At 60.0% G+C, this 22427-nt stretch overlaps 1 protein-coding gene across 14 annotated transcripts in view; it reads right to left on the bottom strand.

The window, feature by feature from the left end:
* Positions 1–779: 779 nt before the first annotated feature.
* The window catches only part of ABLIM3 (actin binding LIM protein family member 3), a 42103-nt gene continuing 20455 nt past the window's right edge, over positions 780–22427 (bottom strand). The window contains exons 2-23 of one of the 14 annotated variants that reach the window (XM_032197071.1): positions 17962–18102; positions 16718–16901; positions 16397–16509; positions 14624–14750; positions 14111–14204; positions 10664–10751; positions 9977–10035; positions 9578–9649; positions 8490–8645; positions 8107–8136; positions 7694–7823; positions 6848–6946; positions 5449–5499; positions 4195–4329; positions 3871–3935; positions 3470–3617; positions 3118–3147; positions 2573–2631; positions 2123–2183; positions 1896–1903; positions 1295–1375; positions 780–1033 (exon numbers count right to left, since the gene is read on the bottom strand). In XM_032197071.1, the coding sequence (XP_032052962.1) occupies positions 920–1033; positions 1295–1375; positions 1896–1903; positions 2123–2183; positions 2573–2631; positions 3118–3147; positions 3470–3617; positions 3871–3935; positions 4195–4329; positions 5449–5499; positions 6848–6946; positions 7694–7823; positions 8107–8136; positions 8490–8645; positions 9578–9649; positions 9977–10035; positions 10664–10751; positions 14111–14204; positions 14624–14750; positions 16397–16509; positions 16718–16901; positions 17962–18102 (2045 nt within the window). In that variant the 3' untranslated portion in view covers positions 780–919. Of the gene's footprint in view, positions 1034–1294; positions 1376–1895; positions 1904–2122; positions 2184–2572; positions 2632–3117; positions 3148–3469; positions 3618–3870; positions 3936–4194; positions 4330–5448; positions 5500–6847; positions 6947–7693; positions 7824–8106; positions 8137–8489; positions 8646–9577; positions 9650–9976; positions 10036–10663; positions 10752–14110; positions 14205–14623; positions 14751–15119; positions 15156–16396; positions 16510–16717; positions 16902–17961; positions 18103–22427 lie in introns of those variants that run through there. The other 13 variants (XM_032197075.1, XM_032197073.1, XM_032197076.1 and 10 more) reach the window with 13 other exon arrangements.

Below are 22427 nucleotides of genomic sequence, written 5' to 3'. Positions count from 1 at the left end.
AGCTGCAGTTTACGGGGGTGAAATCATAAATACAACAGGTTCACTTACTGCTGCACTAACGCTGACAGGAGCAATTACCAGCACAATTTTCCCTCCCAGCTCCCGTCCCCACCAGCACAAAGCTCCTGGAGCTGCCACTGGTGGCAGGGGGACCCACACCAGAAAAGGTGTTAGTGTGTAAATAACCCTATTGGTAAGAAAAACCAAACACCCATGGGTGCTGATTCCCCGGCCCCCGCTGGGCAGCACAGCAGCCCCAAGCCCTGAAGCTTGCCCGCTCCCTGCTCTCCTGACCCTGGCCAAACCCGAAGAGCAGCAACAAGCTGCATGAGGCAGGAAGTGTTTCGGGTTATTCAATCGAGAAGAGCTTAGTTTGGGGACAGCCTGAGAAGCTGTCATTGCGGCACTTTGGGAGGAGAAACTGGCTCCGTAGCACTACAAGGGTCGTAGGGCAAGGCAACAGCAGGAGAAGCATCAGGACTCGGGACTGCACTTTTACCTGTGGGGGTGCACCCTGCTCCCCAGGGGTCCTCCTCATCCCCTGTCCCATGGCCTGGATTTCTGTTCCTGGGGCTAAATGGCAAGGCTGACGGTGCCCCCGCGGCTGCCCCTGGTGGGACCCTGTCTCCCTGCAGATGCACCCAGAGCATCGCCCCACACCACGAGGGGCAGCAGAGACAGGCACCATGGGGCTCATGTGAAATTAGCCCCTGACAAAACCCAAGGCTCAATACAGAAACAAGGCTCGAAAAGAAAAGGAGACAAAGAGCACAACATTATCTGTGAGACTCCAATTCACTCTCAGGGGTGCAGAGGGCGCCTCTGCCACGTACAGTACTGAGAATCATACAGAGCTGCAATATAGAGATCTTTCTATGTATATATTTATAGGTATGTATATATTTATAGTGCACTGCTTTTAAAACAGCCGGGCCTGCTTCTTCAGCTCATTCCTCTTCCAGAGGGCCAGGCGGTCAAACTCAGTGATGGTCATGCCGAAGATCTGGTAGAACTCCTCCTGGGAGAGGTGGCGCTGGAGAGAGAGGGGCTGCTGGGGCAGGGCAGGGGGCCAGGACCCCTACCCCAGTCTGACGGCACCCACAGGGGCTGCAGGGGGGCAGGAGGGCATGTGGGGGGTCTTTCAGGGTGCAATGGGGTCCCGCAGCACCTGTGTGCTGCTGGAGTGCCGTGGAGATACTCCTTGCTCATCCACGAGGACAGGCTATGGGGACACCCCCCATGTAACCAGGTACCTCTCAATGAGATTGTGCCCTGTGGGAGAGGCTCGCCTCACCTCTAACCGAGTCCTGTCGACATCTTTGGGCAGCTGGTTCCTCCCCCTCGTCTTCACCAGGAGCAGCTCATAGGGGTATATCTGTAGGGGGACAGAGGGCATGGTAGAGCTTGGGAGCCAGAAGAGCACAGCAGTGCGGCCACACCACATTTAGCAGGGCTTGGGTGGCACAGCTGCCCCCAGGGATTGAGGGGAACAGGGCAGAGGGGGGGATTTGCTTTCAGGTTGACCCTAATCCACCCTGGGCCACCTCGGTAGCTGTGGAGGGCAACCTGGAGGTCTGCTGTTCACTCTGCAGCGGCAGGAGCGACCCAGAGACAAGCTGAGCCTGGGAGCGCCAGCAGGGCCACCCCTCTCTGCTCCTCACCCGGAGACGTTTCTGCTCAGTAAAGGGCTGGAGACCTTGCCAGGATGGGGAAAAAGTACAGGGATTGTACCATGGTACAAGGATGGAGCTGTTGGGTAAGGAACTGAGGGGAACGAAGGGAGGGTGTTGGAACGAGATGGCAAAACTTCCCCCAACAGGGTCTGGGGATGCAAGGGCACTTCTCTGGGTGTCACCTCTGGGTGGCAGTCACTCCCTGGAGCAGGGCCATCGTACCTTGTACTCTGTGGGGACAGAAAACGATGGAAGAGACATTAGCCAACGCCCCCTCTGCTGCGAGCATCCCCCCTTGGAGCTGCAGAGACACCCTCCCTCCTCCCCATCTCCCCCCTCTGGCCCAGACCCTATTTTTTGGAGCTGCCCGCAGTGGGCTGGGCAGCTCCCCGGTGCCCCATACCCATGGGGTCCCCCCCTTTTCCATCCCCAGCCCTGCAGCACCTTACCTCGCATCCCCCAGTTGACGGCGTTGGTGCTGTCGTAGTGGAAAAGCTCCGCGCTGGGAGGCTGTGGGAGGGAGGTGTGGAGAGAGGGAGGGATGAGAAGGGTCTCCTCCAGACTGACCCCCTCCAGCACAGCACCTCCCATGTCCCCAGAGGGGATGGCACCCGCCCTGCCCAAAGCAGGACCCGATCCCTGCGCCTGGCAGTGGGGAAACTGAAGCACAGGGAGGGGAATGGACAAGGGAGTGACAAGCCCAGGTCACGGGGAGGCAGCACCAGATCTCCCAGTCCCTACGGGAGAGGAGCAAAGCAACATGACCTGCAGGACGGGGATGAGATCTACAATTGGGGCTGGACCTCCCTCTCCAGCAGTGCCCCACTAAGGATTATTTGGGGTTGGCACAGAGCAGAGGTGGTAGTGGGGTATGGGGGGGAGCAACAGGAGACACTTACCCTGTGCAGCCCATTCCTCCTGTAGGCAGGGAGGGAGGCCGACTTAGAAATGAGGGGGTCTGCAAGGGAACCACCATAGGGCATGAGGGAAAACACAGGTGCTGGCCCCACAGCATAGGACAACCGTGCCATGCATCCCTTCCCCAATGCATCCCCTCAGTCACTGCACAGACATGCTCCTGCCTCCCCAGGCAAGCTGCTCAGAGTCAATTTGTCTTCCCAGTACTGCCCCATCCCTGCCCAGCGCCAGCCTCGCCTGGCTCTGTCCCCTTTCTATCCCCAGCTCATTCCCAGCCCGGCTTCCTCACTCTGGAACTCCCCTCCCCAGCAGCCCTCCCTCCTCCTCCATCCCAACAGCTCCCTTCCAAACCTCCTTCTCTCCCAGTTTCTCTGTCCCCAGCTCTCCCAGCCCTGCCCTGGCACAACCAGGGGGGCTCCTTCCTCTCCCCATGCCTCCCCAGGTGCCAACACCTCCTCCAGCCCCTGAGCTCCAAGCTCTGGCCCCTGGGGAGGAGGAGGCGCAGAGGGGCGAGGGATGCACTCACCACTGTCAGCCAGGTAGTGCATCTGGGGGGCTGCAAGGGGAGCAGAGCTGGGTCAGGGGGGCGAGAACCACACACTACAGAGCTCCCCCCACCTCGCCCCCCAGTCCTGCTCACAGCCCCAGCTCCATGAGGGCAGCCATGCCATGAGGAAGGAGAGCACAAAGCAGGCAGGGGCATCCACACCGGCAGCAGCTCTGGGTGCCGGAAGGTCCCAGCCGTGCCAACAGCACACAGTGAGCCCACGACAGCTCAGAACCCCCCATGGCTGTGCTTTTTCATTTCCAAGGGCCCTCCACTCCCATGTCCTTCCCCCCTGGGTGGGATGGACGGGCAGACAGACAGATTTCCTTACAGCCGTTGAGGGAGCCCTCGTAGCCAGCCGTGTGCAGGGCTTCTCTGCTGCTGGCAGAGCTGCGAGGGGGCGTCCAGGGGTCCACGTAGGAGTTAGAGCGAGCCTTCATCTCCTCCCTCAGGATCAGCCTGCCGATGCCGCTCTGGATCTGGGCACACAGGGAAAGCCGCTGGCACCGCTCCCATCCCTGCTGCAGCCCACCCTGCCTGCTGGCACGCCACCTCCCGGGGACAAGGTGCTGAGATGGGGTGCACCCCAATCCTGCAGCCCCATATTGCAGGCGGCCGAGGGGGGAGAGATGGGAGAGGGCACCCCGACCACAGAGAAAGGAGATGATGTGGAGCTCGCTGCCACCTCTCCAGTCCATCCCCTGCCAGGCAGCGGCCAGGGACATCGCTCACCTTGTGCATGCCCCGCTCGTACCCATCCTCCTCGCCTCCTGATGAGAACCTCCGGGCCCGGGGGGCTGCAAGGAGACATGTGGGGGTCAGATGGGTAAAGGTGGGGACGGGAGGCAGTCCCCAGCTGCATGAGGACAGCCAGGTCCCAAGGGCTGCTAGGATTTTGGGGTCACTCTGGTGGGTATCTCAGCTCAAACCCATCTTCAGGTTGAGGTCCAGCCCAGGGAGATATCCTCCCTGGGGGTGCCTGATTTGGGGGTTGGGTAGGGGGTTGGGTTTCCCTTTCCCACAGCACTTGGGGGGGGGGGGGGGGGATGCTGTTACCTTTGGGAGAGCTTTGGAAGGACCAGTACTCTGACTCGGAGTGGTAGTAGGTGTCTGGGGAGTAGGCAGGGCTGTACTTGGACGACTGTGCGATGTCTTCACTCGTTTTGCTTTTGGTGGCTGCAGGAATGTCGTCTGCAAAAGGAGCAGGGAGAGCTGTAATGAGGACACCGAGTCCCTCTGGCAGCACCTGCAAACATCCACCCTGGGACAAACACAGATCTTCTTCCCTCCCCTCTTCCTGGTGGCCACCAGCCATTTGTGCTTGGGACAGCCCAGGGCAGAGTTGGAAATAATCCATTTTCAGACTACTGACACCTCCTGGAGACATAGATGCAGTGGCAGACGGTGGGAATGGTCACAGTCCCACCAGGGAGAGGGCAGCCAGGGAGTTACTACTGGAGCAGGTGGCAGCAGCAGAGGGGTGGTCCCAGCAGCTCCGGCTGGGGAAAGGGCTCAACCCCCGGGGCCAGGACACTTGCAGGGGAAGGGGCACAAAGGACAGACTGTGTGGGACCCTCTCCTGCTCGCACAGCTCGGTGGCTGTCCCACAGGAGCCAGGCACCAGGCAGGAAGGTGCAGGCAGAGCCACCCCACCACCCAAGCAGGCACAGGGGAGCCCACAGTGGGCAGCTACTTACAGCAGTGGGTGCAGGCAGCCAGTAGGGATTTGGGCAGGTGGGGAAGGGGAGCCCACAGAGAGAGAGGAGACACGGTTACTGCTGCAGGCTGCTGCTGCCCCACTGAGTCAGCAAGCAAGCGGGGGGAATGCAAGCCAGCCCCCCCCCAAGCCTCTTCCCCACCCTCCAGCACCCCCGGGCACATTTCCTGCAGTGTCCATCCAGGATTTTATCCAAGGGCTCCATGTGAAGCTGTAAAGCCCTGTCTTCATCCCTTTTCTGAGGCTGCTCTGACTCCTGGGGTCACCCTCGTCCCCTCTGCCACCCCTCATTGCCTCAGCCCCCCTCCTGGGGCTCTTCCTGTCTCCTGCCCAGCCCTCACCTGTGCCCTGCTCCTGCCCTCTCCCGATAACCCACCAAGCCTGGGCTCCCCGCTATCATCCTCCCATGAAGGACACATCCCAAAGCTGCCTTTTCCTTGCACTAAAACTAATTAAAGGGATTCTGGAGGGGAGGCAGGCACACTGGCCCCACAGCCCAGCTCCCCAACACCTCTCCTGCCCATGTCTCCCCCCATGTCCCTAACAGAGACCCGGGCTGGTGAGCAGGCCCTGCAACCAGCGTGCACACTGACCGTGTCGCTTGTAGATGGGGGGTTTCCGGTAGATGTTGCTCTCGCCAGCTGCTGGGGAAGAAGGAAGGGAAGAAAAAAGGGAAGAAGGACAGACGGGGAGGTCAGTGTGAGCTTGCGGAGAGTGGGTGGAATAGAAGCCCTGCAGATGCTGCCCCACGTCAGCTTCCAGCACGCAGCTGCCTCCAGATCCAGGCGCCTGGCCGGACCCAGGCCGGCTCCATACTGGGGCCGGGAGCTCAGCCGGGGCTGGGGCAGGCAGCGGTGGGCAGGGGGACATGCAGCGAGCGCCCCTGGTCAGCATGCACTGCGGGAGGGGGCACAGCTCGAACCGCCGGCCCTGCCAGCCAGCAGCAAGGCACCGTGGCTCTGCCTGAACCAGGTTCATGGCACAGGGGGGGGACGCTAGCGCCTGAGAGAACCACCTGTGAGCTGCCTCAGGGGCACAGCAAAGTCAGCCAAAGCCTCTTTCCACAGCAGAGAGAGAAAAGAGCCAGCTGGGAGGGAAAGCGAGCTGCAGCCTCGCTCTGAGAGCCCAGGGGCCAGGCAGCTGAGCTGGCAGAGCGGGGAGGGGGCCATCCATAAAGAACTGACCTGCAGGAGGGCAGGGCCCTGCTGGGGATGGGGGGTACGGGAGAGGAGCAGGGGACCATGGTGGGGAGCCTGCAGGTGTCCTTGTGGCCTGGGGTGTCACCTGTGTGCCGGGCGTCCCATGCTGTGGTGGTGGGACAGGGCAGAGTGAGAGGCCTGAAGCTAGGCAGGTTGGGCTGGGGCTCTCCTCCGGCTCCCTTGCCCATGCAGGAGGACAGCTGGGTGGCTCTGCCTGCTTCCCTTCCTCCTCTCCCCCCACTGCCCCCTTCCCCCCCACCCCCCCCCCCGTGGGCTCTGTGTGGCTGGGAGCGGGTGGTGGCCCTTACCTGGTGGCCCCCTGCAATCCCTGCAGAAGGAGAGCAGGCAGCTGGCAAGCCCAGAAGAGTCTGGGGGGAGGGAGCGGTGGGCCCTAGGGGGAGTATAAAATAGTCATCTGTAAAGGGGGGGCACGGAAAGGCCTCCGGCAGACACGCGCCGCCTTGTGGTCCTGGGGGGAGGCGGGGGGGGCAGGCTCCGCAGGGCATCATCTGGTTGTGCAAGTGGCAGGAGGTCAGGCAGGGGGGGACAAGAGGGACATTGAGGAGGTCAGGCAGACTCCAGGGGGCTCCAGGACACCTGGGTGGTGATGGAGAGGGGGGAGAGTTTGAGCTGCAGGTCCTGTTTATGGATGGCCTCTGCTGGGAGGAGATCCTGCTGCCAGCTGGCTCTAGGCAGGCGGCGGAGCTACGCATGCGACACACAGGGGATGGCACATGCGGGCATGCGACAGACACGGTGCTTCCCTAGGGGGCCCGGGGGCTCTGGAGCCTACCTGGAATGTGGAAATGCTTGGGTGCTTGGTATGAGGTTGGAGTAGAAGACCTCACATCTAACTGGCTATAGTAGGGGGAGCTGCGCCCGCTTTCTGTGCCTATGCGGTGCCGAGCAGAAGCAGCCATAAGTGACCGAGAGAGAGAATGAGAGGCAGAAGAAAATGGGCATTAAAGGCAGTGGTGTCAGACGAGTGGGGCATGGCCCACATGGCGGTGGGGACGGGGACATGCGCCAGGCTGTAGCCCAGGGTGGGGTGTGCCAGAGCAGAGGGGGGATTTCCTGCACCCCTGAACGAAGGCAGGCTGCAGAGGGGGCCCCATGGTAGGTGATGTTAGCTCAGGACCTTTGTAGTGCGGTGCAGGGGCTGCATGGGGAGGCAGCACCTCCGGACACACCAACCTCGGCTTCTCCCGTCCGCTCCTCCCTGGCTCCCAAGGCCAGGAGACCAGGCACACCACTCTCTGCTTGCTTCCCTGCTGCTCTCGAGGGTGCATGTGTGCATGCACAGGGCCCTTCCTTGCAGCTCTTGCAGCACAAGCACCCCTGTGCATGTTCTCTGCTGCTAGCAAGACAGCTGAGGGAGCAGCTGAGGGAGCTTCTCTCCTCTAGGCCTTCCTGGAACTTGGACCCCCCCCCCCCCCAGCCAGTTCTGCATGAGCCCCAGCTCAGGTCTGAGCCCCCTTGGCCTCTCCTTGCCAAGGACCCCACCACTCCTGAGTCCTTGTCCCAGCCTGCTTGCCAGGGGATGGACCACTGACGTCCCCTGAGAGAAGCAGGGTGTGACCCCTGCTCTGTGTGGGGGTCTGAACATGGCCCAGCCTGGGCTCACAGCCGAAATCCTCACCTGAGCGGTAGAAGTGGTGGGGGGACCTCAGGATGGTGGGGGACATGCCCTGCCGGCTGTAGGTGGGAGAGTCGATGTAGCCGGGGCTGGAAGCTCGCCTCTGTCGCATGTCAAAGCTCTCATAGATGTCCTGGGGATGGAGAGGAGCAGGGGTTAGAGCTGACAGGGTGAGCAAGGGAGGCAGGCTGGTTCAGGGAGGCACCCCGTGGCCAAGGATGCTGGCATGCACACGTGTCCTGTGGGGGCTGCAGGATGTCCCCAGGCTGCTCACTGAAACATGGGCAGCAGAGCCCAGGGGCTGGGCAGAAGCAGCCCTAAGGGATGGGGTTCCCCCATTCCCCCACCTTTGGCCAGCACTTGGCAGGGGATGTTGAGTGGAGCCCCAGCAGTGTCAGTCCCCGTGGTGACATTACCTGCGAGTACGGGGAGAGGGTCCCCAGGGACTGGAGGCAGCGGGAGGTAGAGAGGAGAGACAGAGACAGTGCGTGAGTAATGGGAGCGGTGACAGCAGGGCCACACAGTGGCTCGTTTTCCCCATGTCACAGTGAGAACAGACTCATTGCCCTTTTGGCAGTCTGTCCCTGCACCCTGGCAGGATGCGAGCCCACACCATGCCCTCCTGCTCGTGACTGCCATAGAGAGTTCCCTACCACCTCACTGAGGGTGATCTCTGCTCCCCTGGGGACAGGTCCCCCCTTGTCCTGCCTCTCCGCAGGGCTCCTGGAGACTCGGGTGAAGCCCCACACCATGTCCCCAGACCAGGGTCTGGCTCTGGGCATGTCTGGGCTCTCAGTACCTCCCCATAGCTATATCTCTCCAGTGTCTCATCCGACGTGTATCTGTGATAGGGCTCGTATGAAATGAGGTCAGGACGCTGCACTTCATAGATGGCTTTTATCTTGGGAAGAGCTGCCAGGTCTTTGTAATTAAGGATCTCATTATCCACTTTAGCCTAGGGAGAGGGAGAGACAGAGAGACAGCGTCCTGGTTTCAGTTAGGACAGAGTTAATTTTCCTCCTAGTAGCTGGTAGGGTGCTATGTTTTGGATTAGGATGAGAAGAGTGCTGATAACACCTGATGTTTTAATTGTTGCAGAGCAGTGCTTATACCAAGACAAGGATTTTTCAGCTCCTCACTCTGTCCTGCCAGCAGGCAGGCTGGGGGTGCAGCAGGAGCTGGGTGGGGACAGACCCAGGACAGCTGACCCAAACTAGCCAAAGGGGTATTCCATCCCATCTGGGGTTATGCTGAACAAAAGATAGGGCTGAGTGGCCAGGGTGGGGGGGCTGGACTGCTCGGGGTTAGGCTGGGCATTGGTCAGTGGGTGGTGAGCAATTGCATTGTGCATCACTTGTTCGTACACATTATTAGTAGTAGTACTATTATCATCATTATTGTTATTATTATTATTGTTATTATTATTTTCCTGTCTTAATAAACTGTCTTTACCTCAACCCACAGGCCTCGCTTTCCCATTTCTCTCCCCCATCCCAGAGAGGGAAGGGGGGAGGGTGAGCGAACGGCTGTGTGGTGTTTAGCTGCCGGCCGGGTTAAACCACGACAGATGGAAAGGGAGAGAAGAAGAGGGAAGGGGAGGCTGGAGCACACAGTGCAGAGCTGGCACAAGCGTACAGAGCCCCAGCACCACCACAGCAGGGGCGAGAGGTGAGCAGAGGCAGCCAAGAGGCAGCAGCGGGATGGGGCAGAGGAGCTGGGATGAGGGGACAGCGGGACAGCGTCCTTCTGAGTGCTCCACTCTGTGCCAATGGGGCAAGGGGACACAACTCCTCCATGCTGCTGTGGAACTGTCTCCCCCTCCCTGAGTCACCCCAAATCTATGGTCACAGTGCTGCCCTGTGGGGCTGAGAGCAGAGCTGTACTTACGCAGATGACTCTGTTAGGGGAGCCGATGCTGGACCCAGGGGGCGAGATGGAGGTTTCTGATGTCCTTCTGTGCTGTGGGGACAGAAGAGTGAGGGCAGGTGAGAGCCCAGGCAGAGCCCAGCCCGGGCAGGGCAGTGGGGGCAGCGAACAGTGCTCGTGCTGGGGCTGAGTCTTCCTGCAGGGGCATCCCCCACCCACTACCCATGACCTTTTCAGGGGATGTGGGGCAGGAGAGGGGCTGCTGTACCCAACACTGTCCCCCTGACAGTGGGGACGGGGCTCGCACAGGCTCAGGAACCACACTGGGCTGGGACACTACTGCAGCAGGAACCAGGACTCGAGGGTGGCATCACCTGGGATGTGCCACCTCTGGGAGAGACCCCTCACCTTGCCACCTACCTTCAGCTTCTTCTCTGCTCGGGCTGCCTGCTTGCAGATGGGGTGCCACACTTCAGAGCCTGAAGTGCAAAGGGAAAGTGTTTGAGCTCCGTGCACAGCCTGCACCCCCAGTTAGAGATTGTCCTGTCTTGTCCCTGCGTTCCCTAAGCCCTGTCATCTGCAACACTGTCCCAGAGCCTGCTGTCCCCCAGGGGGATGTGTCTGTGCTCCCCCCAACTGCACTGAGCAAGAAATGCGTTGGTGCATGAGCTGCACTGGTGCTCGAGGTGTGCAAGTCCTGCACACTGCAGGGACAGCTTCTGGGGGTGGCTGTGCCCCAGGGGGACACCTGAGCATGCTGTCCCTGCTGCCCACAATGGGGGTTTTCCTGAGACCCACACCCTGGCTCTCGCTGTGCACAACAGTCCCTTCACCACCCATGTGGCAATCAGTGATTTGGGATGATGGGCAAGCACAGGTTATGGAGAGGAACCAAACCCTGCACAGGAGCCAGACCTTAAGGTGGCTGAGGGCAGGGACGAGCTGCTCTGACACCAAGCCAGTGGCCAGGCTGGGCGACAACCTCACCCCTGCGGTGCTGCTCTTGGCGTAACCTGGGCAAGAGGCAGACGGAGTGGATGGGATGGGGTCCCGGGCCACCTCCCCTGGACCAGGGAACATCCCTTGCCAGCACAGCGGGGTTCCTACCTGTGAGGTACATCTCCTCGCCTTCCGTGAACATCTGGTGGCAGCGCACACACCTGGCACAGGCAGGGTGGTAGTGCTTCCCTCCTGCCTGCAAGGAGAAAGGGCCCTGAGCAAGGCAGGATGCGGTGGAAGCCGTTCATCCAGAAACAGCCCCAATCTGGCAGGCTTAGGGCTGGACTGGAAGCCCAAAACCAGAGGCTAGCAGAGCCGGGGGGTCCCAAAGCTGAGCCGGAGCTGGGCTGTTTCCCCTGCTCTTTCACAGCAACCAGGGGTTTTATTGGTAGCTTGCCTCCACACCTAGCATTTCAGATATAGGCTCATTTTCTAGGCTCTGGAGCTGGGAGGAAGGAACCAGCTTGGGGCTAGGAGGAGTCAGAGCACAGCCCCAAAGGACGTTTTACTCCTGCAATAACCCAAGAGAGAGTGGAGGATAATTCAGGGTGCCAGAGGGAAGATGAGGCTCTGGCTGACAGAGGGAATGGTGATGATAGAGGTGGCTGGAAACAGTTGGAAACGGGAAGGATCAATATGAAAATCTGCTGTGAAGATTAGTGAGAGCAGCCACCAGGAAAGTGGTGATTGCCCACAAAATCAGCAGGGAACCAATCCCCACAGGGTGTGGATGGCAGCCAGGGGCTTTTCCCCTCTGGTCTATGCTAAAAAGGACCCACCATCACATGGGGCTGTGCTGACCAGAGACAGATATAAACACGTGGAAAAGAGACTGAAAACAACCCAGCTAAACCCCAGCTCCTAAAACACCATGGGCTAGCACGCCTGCAGTCCCAGCCCCACATTTCCCAGTGGCTGCAGACATGGGCCCCTGGTAAGGGATGTGTTGCAGCAAGGTGAGCTCGGTGCTCTCAGACCGTCTTGGTGTCCCCCTGTGGCTCAGTGTGCTGACACTAAGGGAAAAAATAACACAAACGCCTTTTTGTATATGGGAAAAGTGCTGCTGCTTTGGGTTGGACCAGGCTGGGAGGGAAGCGCTGCAGGAACGCAGTGGGGCCGGCTGCTCCCCATCGTGCTAACGGACACCCCATGTCCCCAGCACCCACCGCTCCTCTCCAAAACTGTGTGCAAGCCCTGCTTGCTTTATACTGCTTACTATTACAACTCATAAAGGCTGGCAGAGGCTACGGGTGGCAGGACCCGTTTGTTACCACTTGGAGTCCCTCATAGCCTCATTAATCATTCATGCCTGGCCGTGCAGCTCCAGCCCCTTTGAAAGCCCCCAGGCTGGCAGATAGCATGGGAAGGCTTGTTAGGGCCTACAATTATGTAAAGGCGCCCTTTCCATCCTGTGCCCCACCAAGGAAGACGATTAAAGCTCTGGTTTCACAGGGAGTGCTCAGGAAGACTCTGAGCAGGGCCAGGAGCAGTGCAAGCTCCCTGGGCTGCCCGGCACGGCCACCGGGACCCCAGCGCTGTGCTGCTCTCAGCTCGGTGACAATGCCTGCGAGGAGGTGGCACCTCTCCTGACACCTCGCCACTGCCTGCAGGGACCCCGGTGCCACAGCACATTACTTCCAGCCTGGCAGAGCGCCGCACACAAGGAGCGCTCCCTGGTGCTGCTGTGAGGTTGTGGCTGCTCGGGGCATCCCCTGGGATCCAGCCAGCATCTGTCTCCCCACGGCCCAGCACAGGCAGAGCTGGCCGTCTGCCCCATTGCATATGTAGGGGCAGGAACATCGCATGCTTATCCTAAGCGGATGTGGCTGCACCAGGCAAGGAAAACCCTAAGAGCAGTGCAGTGAGCATCCTAGAGATGGAGAGTGCCAAGAGCCTGGGTTCCCAGCTCCCTTTCACTCCTCTTATCTGTCCCTAAACCCCATGCTGGAGGGGCAGAACATCCCGCACACTGTTCTGCTCCTGCTTCCTGCCCCTCAGCACTGCTGGCAGGTGGCTGGGATGCAGCGGGTGGTTGAGGATGCTCCAGTCCTGGCCGGGTGCTGTCAGGGACCAGACTGCCCCAGGGGAGCTGAGGCTCAAGCTGAGGGAGCCTCTGGCTTCACCATGCTCCTCTTGGAGGTTTACTAAGCAAGCAGCCCTGTACTGGGCAGCTGCTCCGCAGCAGCTGCTGCAGTGCTGAGCTCATGCTCGCAGCAGCCAGCACGAAGCACAAAGTCAGCAGAAAGCCTTCCCAGGCAGGGGCAGCTCCCCGAGGGAGGATGAGGAGGAAGATGCTGGTGGGTCCTGGCTCCAGCTTCAGGAGAGGTCTCTGGGCAGGTGCAGTGCTCTCAGGCCTGCCAACCAGCAGGGGCCAGAGGGTGAGTGCTGCTTGTAGGTGTGCCAGGCTGGAGGAGCCCTGGGGCAGCTCCAGCAGGCTCCAGCCCCCTCCTCCAGCTGCTGGCTACACAACTGCTGCTGCTGCAGCCCATAGAATCTGTGCCTGGCTTGCTGCAGAGCCATGGTACCTCTTATTTTGGGATACTGCTCCTATTGCTGCTGGCTGGGGTGGCAGAGAAGCTGGCACCAGTGCTGCTTGGGGAGCAGTTCCCTCCCACCCCACTGCAGAGGGGAAGGGCTCAGGAGTGACTTTGCTGCCTCTCTGTGCCACCACAGCAGGACCAGCAGGTCTGAAAACCACAGTGTGTTTTGTTCTGACATCTTTCTCTCTGCCTCCCACCTCCTGACCCTTTAGATTACGCTCAGACCAGATCACACTCCAGCCTTCTTCCCCCTGCAGATGTTGGGGATAGAAACACAAAGCAAGCGTGTTTGAACCCCCATCCCCAGGAGCAGGACTGCAGGAAGGACCAGCCCCAAACGGTCTTTCTTTCCCCCCTAAAACTACAATCTCCACCCACCTGGCTGCTCCTGACCGTACAGCTCTACAATCGCCCCAAACCTGCACCATGACCACCTGCACCCGTTGGATCCCTGCATGCTGGAGCAGCTCCTGCTGGCCAGGATGCTGAGCAAAAGCAAAACCTCCTCCATATCTGTCCCAGGGCAGGGGCCCTGCTCTGGTGGCAGCCCTGGGGGGTGCATGGGGAGGCTGCATGCAGACAGGATGCTGCAGTCCCCCGCACAGCTGTGCTGGATGTGTTTCCAAGGCAACTGTCAGGCTGCTCGCAGGGATGCACTCGGCAGGCTTATTATGCTCTGGAGCTGGGCATGGCGGCAGCTGGTTAGGGCTGGTGTCCCCACAGCCGGGGCTCTGGGCACGTCTCAGCATGGCCAGTCACCACTGGGGGTGCTTCAGGGTCTCGGGGACCTGAGCCACCTCTCCAACGGTGTGCAGCATGGTGCTGCTCCTCCTCTAGCCCTGGCTCCTTCTCCTCCCACTGCCACCCTCCAGACAAGGCGCTCAAAACGTGCCCACACCCCTGCTGCAGGGACAGCCACGGCCTCGAGGGAGGGATGCTGTGACAAGGGTGATGGGTAGGATGCACACAGCCCCCATTACAGGGCAGGACAAGTGGCTATGGCCTCGAGACTCACCTCCAGGACCCTGCCGCTGATGTACCGGTCACAGGTCTCGCACTTGATGCCGAACTGGGCATGGTAGTCAGACTCACAGTATGGGACTCCATCCCTTCAGGAGAGGGAGGAGAGCGAGTTGAGGCAGGCGAGCTGGGCTGGGCACCACCTGCAGCATTGCCAAAATCCCCCCAGCCCAAACAGTACCCCTGGGAGCCACCTACCATGGGGCACTTGTTTTCTGCCTGCCTGTGGAGCCCGATCCTGGCAGGAGAGGGCACCTCGGGCACCAGCCCTCGGCTTCTCCATCCACCTCCTGCCTGGATTTGTATTACTACCTTTCCCCAGCTCCTGCTCCCTGTGTATTCAAGGACAAATTCAGCACTGCCTTATGCTGTTTTGCCTTTGATGCCTCTACTGAAAAGCAGCTCGGACACCAAACCACCCCCTCCCCATGGCCAGGTGCCCAATCTCCCAGCACTGCAGCTCCAGCAGCAGGGGATGGCCCCACCAAGCCCAGCCAGTGGCACTCACTTGCTGATGTACTCCCCGGTGAGGATGATTCCACATGTTTGGCACTTGAAGCAGCTGACGTGCCACTGCTTCTCCAGTGCCAGGAGGGACTGGCCTTGCTTGATCTCCTCCTTGCAGCCTGCGCAGTCTGGGGGTGGGCGAGAAGAAGGGGGACGCATGAAAACACCGCTGCCCCGTGGGGATCCTTTCTTTTCCACTGGTGGGAAGATGCCACCCTCCTGCCCATTCCCACAGGGAGCCAGGAGGAAAGCCGCCTGCTGGAGCTGGGATCAGCATGGCACAGAGCCAGGGCTCCCTGGTGACCTGTCCCTGGGGGCTCCCGAGGGGCAGGGGCAGTGGGAAGCCCCTGGCAGTGAGCGGAACAGAGGAAGGGCTGTGCTCTCCAGAAGCTGCGGTCCGGCCCTGCCACAGTATTTATGAGACTCCTTCCTTCCCCGCTTCCCTCGGCTCCTGCCAAGGCTGGGAGCAGGAAGCACATGGACCTCGGACCCCTGACCTTGGCTCCTCATCCTCTTCTTCCCTGTGCAGCAGGTTCAATGGCTGGACGGCGTTTCTCCTTAACCCCCTCCCTGCTGTCCTCCTTCCTGCAGCGCTGCGGAGGCGCAGCAGCACCACGCAAGCAGGCAGGGCTTCCCACTCAGCCCAGCCTCCAGCAGCTCTGCACCCAGCCCTTGCCCACTGAGCAAAGCTGGGGGGATTTTTGACCTTCCAAGGCCCTGGCCAAAAGAAAAAAAAGCAGTTGCATCAGCTTGACTGAGTCAGGATCCAGCCCTTCTCACACGCAAGTGCTGCTCGCCTAGTTCTTAAGTTGCTCCCAGTGCTGGGGCTGCAGGGAGAGGCACAGCATCATTCCTCCGGGGAGGTCCTCCCCACTGAGGGCACCAGCTGGACTCCAGCAGCCTCAAGTTGCCACCCTGCAGGGTGGCAGTGCTAGGGCCACCAGAGGAAACACAGCAGGAGGGAAGCCAGGATGGCACCATGTGCCTGGCTGCTGCTGCTGGATAAAGCATGGTGCCCTCGGGTAACCTTGCTGTGCACACTCGGGAGGAGCTGGAAGGGAGGAAGCCAGCGTTAGGCAGAGCCCATGGCAGCCCTTCCCCTTCCTGCTGCCCTACGGGAGGCTGCAGGTGCTGTGGGCTGGCCACAGCATGCCCCAGGCAGCTCGCCCACTTGGCTCGGGGTGGCAATGAGGACAGGGAAGACCTGTCTGTGAGCCCCAGCCACATCCCCAAATCAGGCAAGCTCATGGTGACACCTGGCCAAACCCACCCAAAACATTGCTCTTGCTGTGATTTAGGTTGGGATCATCAGCACAGGCAATGAGCCTGAGAAATGTTCCTAAGTTGGTGGAGGCAGTGACCAATGGCAGCCCTCGGGCAGCCTGTTGAGTCTCTGGCACAGGGACAGGGTGGCAGCACCCACCCAGGTCACAACAGGCCAGGGAGTGACTGAAACCAGCGGTGACCTGTAGCCCTGGGTGGGAGGCCAGGACTGCCCTACTCCTCCTTCAAAACCTGCGAGCACTTGTGCAGGACTACACGCCAGCTCCCAAACCCTTCCCATCACCTCCTCGAGCACTGGCATGGGCAGCTCTGCCCAGCACCAGCCTGGGGAAAAAGGCACAGCTGTAAGCATGGGGGAGACCCAGGGGATGGGCTTAGAAAAAGGATTTCAGGGGAAGCATGAACAGCCCTGCTAGCCCCAAGGAGAAGGGCCTGCAGGAGCTCCTGTGGTCTCTCCTCGCAGGTGTCGCATAACACCTGCGTAACTTACGGCTGGGTCCGTGGATCTTGATGGGTTTGGTGCTGATGAGCGACTGGGAGCAGTTCTGGCAGACACAGTCCTTCCCGCTGAACGTGACCTTGTCTCCAATGGGGAACGGCTTCCTGTGGCCAAGGAGAAGGGGAGACATTGGAGCCATGTGCTCGGTCCATGGCTGCAGGTGAGGGCAGGCAGTGAGCTAGGCACTGAGGCAGCTCTCCAGCTTGGACCACCCCATAACCTCCCAAGGATTTCCACCAAGAAAACCAGGTGCCTGCTGAGGTGCACCCACCTCTGCACCCTCTCTGTCCCCTGGTGCCAGCGGGGGCTCACCTGCAGGTGCTGCAGACAAAGCACGTGGGGTGGTAGGTCCTGCCCAGCGCTGAGATGACCTCTCCAGTGATGAAGTCCCCGCAGCTGTCGCAGCGGGTGCCGTAGAGCTGCTGGTAGTCATGGGTGCAGATGTACTCCTGGTTCTTAAAGAAGAAGCCTGACTGGGCCAGGTCACAGCCACACACTGCAGGGGGAGGACACACACCCGTCAGGGAGGCAGAGGGCGGCTGCACCCCCTCAGGCTCAGGCCTGGGGCCTCGATTGGGTTTTCCCAGCCCTATTGGGCAGGTTGAGGTGAATCTTTTCCCTGCTGCTGCCCCAGAAGGGCTCTCAGGGCATCCCAAAGACACAGGTGTCTGCAGGCATCTCAGAGGGTTTGGTTTCCCTGCCCACCAGGCCCACTGGGACCTCCCCCAGCACCACAAGATGTCAGTGTTGGGCTGCAGCAGGGTACAGGATGGGGCCGCTGGGGAGGCATCCAGCCCCTTCCTTCCCTGCAGCAGGAACCGTGGGTGGTGTACAGCCCAGAGTGATGCACAGAGACATGGCAAGCCCTGGTCCTCAGTGTCATTCCCCTCCTGCATCTACAGGGAGACCTCAAGAGCATCCAGCCCTGTAAGGCACCTCAGGAACAGCACAGAGACAGGCTCCAGGGGCCTATGCACAATGCCCATCACCTCTCCTACAAGGTGATGGGGTGCAGCGGGGTGGCCAACTGAGCACCTGCCAGCACAGCCCAGTTCCCTGCTTTACCCAGGGCAAGAAAACTCAAGGCAGGATCATGCCTGGCTGGCTGTGGGGCCCAGAGTGCATCTTCACAGGCTGCCCTGGCTGTGCCAGACTCCTGTGGATGTGGTGGGGATGAGCCTTGAGGCTGACGTGGAAGCTGGTGGCAGCGAGGCTGAGGTGGCATGGGTAAGAACTGAGAGGGAAGGTGAGACAGGAGGATTTCCTCTCATTATTTATTCCCTTTCACTGGAAAGCAGGCAGCAAGCTCTGCCAAGATCTCCAGCCAGCTCCGTCCTCTTTGAAGCCAGTGGCTGCCTGAGCACCTTGTTGGGGGGGAGCAGCCTTTGCTCCTCGCAGACACCTTATGGCACTGAAGGACACAGCAGCCCCCAGCCACGTGTGCAGCTCCGAGGGAGTGACAGCACCCAGGTCTCTGGCACCCCTGTACCTGGTGGCTTTGGCATCCTTCAAGGGACATTGGCAGCCCAGTGCCGTTGTGCCCTGCCCTGTCCTACCTTGGCAGGTGAAGCAGCGGATGTGGAAGTGGTTGTTCTGCACGCGTACCACCTCGCCCTTGCAGGTGTCCCCGCAGCGGTAGCACTGGATGACGGAGGAGCTGCTCCCAGGGGTGTAGGGGCTTTGCTGGTAGGGAACTGCTGGCAGGAAGGAGGGAGGGAAAAACGAGATGGAAGGGGTCTGTTAGCATTTGGGACGCAGCCTGGCTGGGCGTCATGGCACCGACAGCCCTGTTTCAGGCAGACATTAGGCAATGCTGAAGCTAAAAAGCAGACAAAACCATGCTGGTCCCTGGTGGCCCTGACCTGAGTGCACATCCCTGCCCAGGTCTGGGATTCCCTGTCCCTACAGAACTGCAGCCACCCACATGTGGCTCACAGGCCTGCATCCCAATGCTGCTTCTTGCAGGTCCCTTTCAGGGTGCACATGCAGAAGGGGTCCAGGTCCTCTCCTGGGGATGCTCTGGGAGGTTTCCTTCAAACATACAGGTGCCTGGGGGTGCAGGGCAAGGAGAGCAACACCCCGAGAGTCAGCCCCTCACCAGAACACAGTGCAAGCACCCGGTCCTGCTTGCTGCCCCTACACAACTGCATCACCTGTGCCATCACCCCCAAAGCCGTGCACAGCTCCCTGATACTCTCCTGTCCGCAAAGCAGGTGTAGAAGGAGCACGCAGGGACTGGCCACCCCGACTGCCCTGCTTGGCTTGGCTCCACCAGCCCTGCCTTGCTGTTGACCTGCTCATTTGGCAGCAGCATTGGGAAGGAACAACAAGCTTGTGGAGCTTCCACTTGTTTGTTTGGGAACTCGACGGAGAAGTCGTTTTTCAAGGAGCTGCCAAGGATGGCAGCAGCTGAGAGCCTTGGCCTGGGCAGGTCTCACCTCCTTGGCCAGCAGCAGCAGCCCCACCGCTCCTTCTGCAGCGGCACTGGGACGCATGCAGCCTCCATGCTCAGCAGGATGGGCACACGGGGACACCGGAGTTCTAGGGAAAGCCGTCTGGGTGCTCACCCCACTCCTTGACCCTCTTCCGGCAGCTCTGAAGACCACTGTGGTGGATGGATGCACTGCAGCCTCACCCCTACCCCATGGGAGAAACAGCGCGGAGCAGAGGTCTTTCTGCTGACTCAGCACACCCCAGACACGCACCGCAAACACTACGAGGAGCAGCCCCTGCTCCACCTGCACGCTGCTCACAGGAGCTCCGGGCTGTGCTAATCGCCATGCTAATTGCGGCTGGCACAGACCGAGAAGCAAGGCCTTGTTTGCTGCGTGGTTTCAGAGACAGACTTGCAATTTGGGCAACCTGGCCACTGAAGGGCAAAGATTTCAAAGGACTGGAGACTTTCTGACCCAGAGCTAAACTGCGTACCCAGGAACAGGAGACGCAGCAGGCTGAAAGCTGGCACGCCAGCACCCTGTGGAGCAGGGAGGACGGGGCACAGGACAGAGGAGCTCACTCATCGGAGAGGCTCTGCATTCTCTGAGGGACAGATCGGGTGTCAGGGAACAGAAACAGCCCATTATTGGCCTAAAAAGCAAAGAAAGAAAAGTCAAAGTGAGATTAGAGACCATCTCATGGTAAAAGCCCATCTCACGGGTCAAGCACCCATGGACATGCTCTAGGACATGTGGGGCTGCTTGCTGCTACCACCCATGGGGACACAACAGGGTGACAACGTGCTGGTCCCCCTGACTCTGCTCTGTGCCCTGGGGCTGTGAAGGGACAAGGACTGGAGCCTGCTGCTTCTGTGCTGCCTTGGGAAGCTAGGCTGAGCGCTGCGAGGAAAGCTGAGATGCTCTATGAGAATCCCCCTGCCCCTCTGCAAAGCTCAGGCTCCAGCCATGGCACGAGCTCCTGAGAGCTGCTGGGATTTCAGATCACCTTGGGGTCCCAAGCAGAATGGAGGGCACCCATAAAAGCAGCAGTGCCTCCACCCATGCTCCTGCAGGGACGCACAAACCTTGGGAAGAGGGGTCCAAGACCTCCTGTAGCAGCTGTGAGCCCATGAATGTTGCAGCAGCAGGGGGAACCCTGGGCTGGTCCCAACAGGAGCACCCGGGGATGGGTCTCCTGCAGTCAGGGGACATCCCTGCTGGAAGGGTGTCCAGCAGAGCAGAGCCACAGCACTGACACTTTTCATCGCATGCACCCCATGCTCACACCCTGGCAGGGAGCGAAGCAGGAGTCAAGCCCTGGGATGCAGCCATGGCAATGCACACAGCTCAGCCAGAACAGCAGGAGGTGGGAAGCAGTGGTGCTGAAAGGCTGCAAATTACATCAGCACTTAAATAAACATTAATAATAATAAAGAGGAAAAAAATGTCAAAAAAAGCATCAACATCACTTATTTGGGACTTCTGGTCTCTAGGGGAAGTGTTTGTGTGTCCATATGGCCAAGCCCTGGTGCTGGCGGGCCTGAAGGGAGAAGAGGGAAAGGAGCTGGGGATGGGAGAGGTGATGGAGAGGTGCCCGTGGCTGTCACCGTGCTGGCAGGGATGACACCCATGGAGTCACTCTACTGGCATCCACGGGGACAGGAGCCAGCTTAGGGCACCGCCGCCATCCTGCTGGCTTTGTTCAGTGCTAAGACCCAAGCTCCCTGGTTTGTGATTAGGCTCAGCCTCGTGATGGAATTTTTGCCAGGAACATTAACGCATTGTTTTGCTGGGGCTCTGCTTGTTTTCCAGCAGCCAGCTGCCCGCCTCGTGGCCCCACGCAGGAAGTATTACGCAGCACAGCACCCCTGCACAGGGGGGACAGCTGAGCGGGGCAAAGCTCATTACACCCAAATAATCCAGTAATAATGTAAGTAGCATTAGTGGCCTCGCGGGCTGAGATACAGCAGGCGAAGGGGTGGGAGCTACCCAAGGAATGCCTTAATCTGCCCCTGTTTTGCTCCTGTTGTGCTCACAGGGCAAGATTTTAACTGGGCTTCACCCAGTGATCAATGCATTTGCAGCCCCCAGCAGGGTGCAGAAAGCTGCCCAGGGCTGGATCCCCCCAGGGCTGTCTCCAGTTCCTCCTGGCCCTCGCTGGGCACAACCCCAGGATAGCTGGGCAGTGAGATACGGTGTGGGGCCACGTGGGTAAGCGGCAGATCTCCACTGATCTGGATTAAGGTGGCACCTCCGGTCAGGATCGGTGCCCTGCACCACTTCAGGGACACACAGTGGCAGACATACACAAGCAAAGGAGCTCAAATCTGTGTGGGAGAGACAGTGTCCCCAAACAGCACCCAAAACTGCACCAAGGAGTACACCGAGGAGCTTTGTCCCCAGAGAGGGCATGGGAAGTGGGGCCGCAACCAGCCCAGGAGACACTCCAGTCCGTCAGCAACCCTCAGGTCCCTGCTCCGTGACACCAGGCGGTGGCAGCCCCATGTCCCTCGGGCAGGATGGTGCCATTGCAGGGAGGCAAAGCAGAGGATGGGTCAGAGGCTGGGAGCACAGTGGGGGCCAGGGAGGCTCAGGAAGAGGAAGCCCAGCCCCAGCAGTGCACCGGGCCGGAGGCGTCGAGGCCGAAGAGGGGCAATGAGTGGCTGGAAAGGAATTCTGCTGGAAGGGCTGGATGCTGAGGGAGAGGCTGGGTTGAAGCACTGGGACATGGTGTGTAATTTTGGGTGGGAAGGGCATGAAGGAGACCCTGCTGAGGGATGGGGGGGAGACAGGAGCCCCAGAGCCCCTGGGCTTGTTCCACAGGTGCACCAGGAGAGCAGTGCATGGGAGCCCCGCGGGAGGCAAGGGGCAGGATTTCCCCTTGTGCTGGAACCTTGCTGCGCCCCGAGGGTGGTGGGGAGGAAGGGCGGGAGCCCCAGAGCTGCGGGACGTGGTGTTCTCATCAGCTGCAGGGCTGAGGGCTTGTCCTGCAGAGGCCAAAGGCAAGGAGGAGCTTGGCTGTGGCCAGGGGGAGGAAGAGATGGGCAAGCTTGGGGCCAGCTGGTGCCAGTGCTGTGGGGAGAGCCGTGGCTGCTGTGCCCCTGCAGTGTCTCTGACCTTGGCACTTGGGAACTGTCCGGCTCCCAGCCCTGCAGCCGCTTCCTGCCTCATCCCTGCCAAGGATGCAGCAGTGGGGGAGGCACCAGGGCTGTGTCCACAGACAGCCTGGTAAAGGGCACAACACAGGCATGTGCAGCCCAGCTATGCCATGCACAGGTAGCCCAGCTGAAAGATGTGACAAAATACCCCAAATAACTGGGGGGCTCCGAGCGGTGGCTTAGCCGAGAGCTGCAGAGACAGCCGTGTGGCCATCTTGGTGCTCAGGTTGCTGGCCATTGCTCTCTGTCATGCTTCCACACATAAAAGTCCTTTGGAGCAGTGAGAAAATTCTCCCCTTGTGAGAATTTAGTGAGAAAATATCTCCCCTTCATTAAACTATTTTCATTCTAGTCTTTCCCCTGTGTAAAACCCAGAAGCATTCCATGATCCCTTACCTAAGGTTAACGTCAATTTTTTAAGCTGGGTGT

This window comes from Aythya fuligula, chromosome 14, assembly GCF_009819795.1.
Source record: "Aythya fuligula isolate bAytFul2 chromosome 14, bAytFul2.pri, whole genome shotgun sequence".
Classification (NCBI taxonomy): domain Eukaryota; kingdom Metazoa; phylum Chordata; class Aves; order Anseriformes; family Anatidae; genus Aythya; species Aythya fuligula.
The sequence above is the reverse complement of the archived record's forward strand: the minus strand, read 5'-3'. Positions and strand labels throughout refer to the sequence as shown.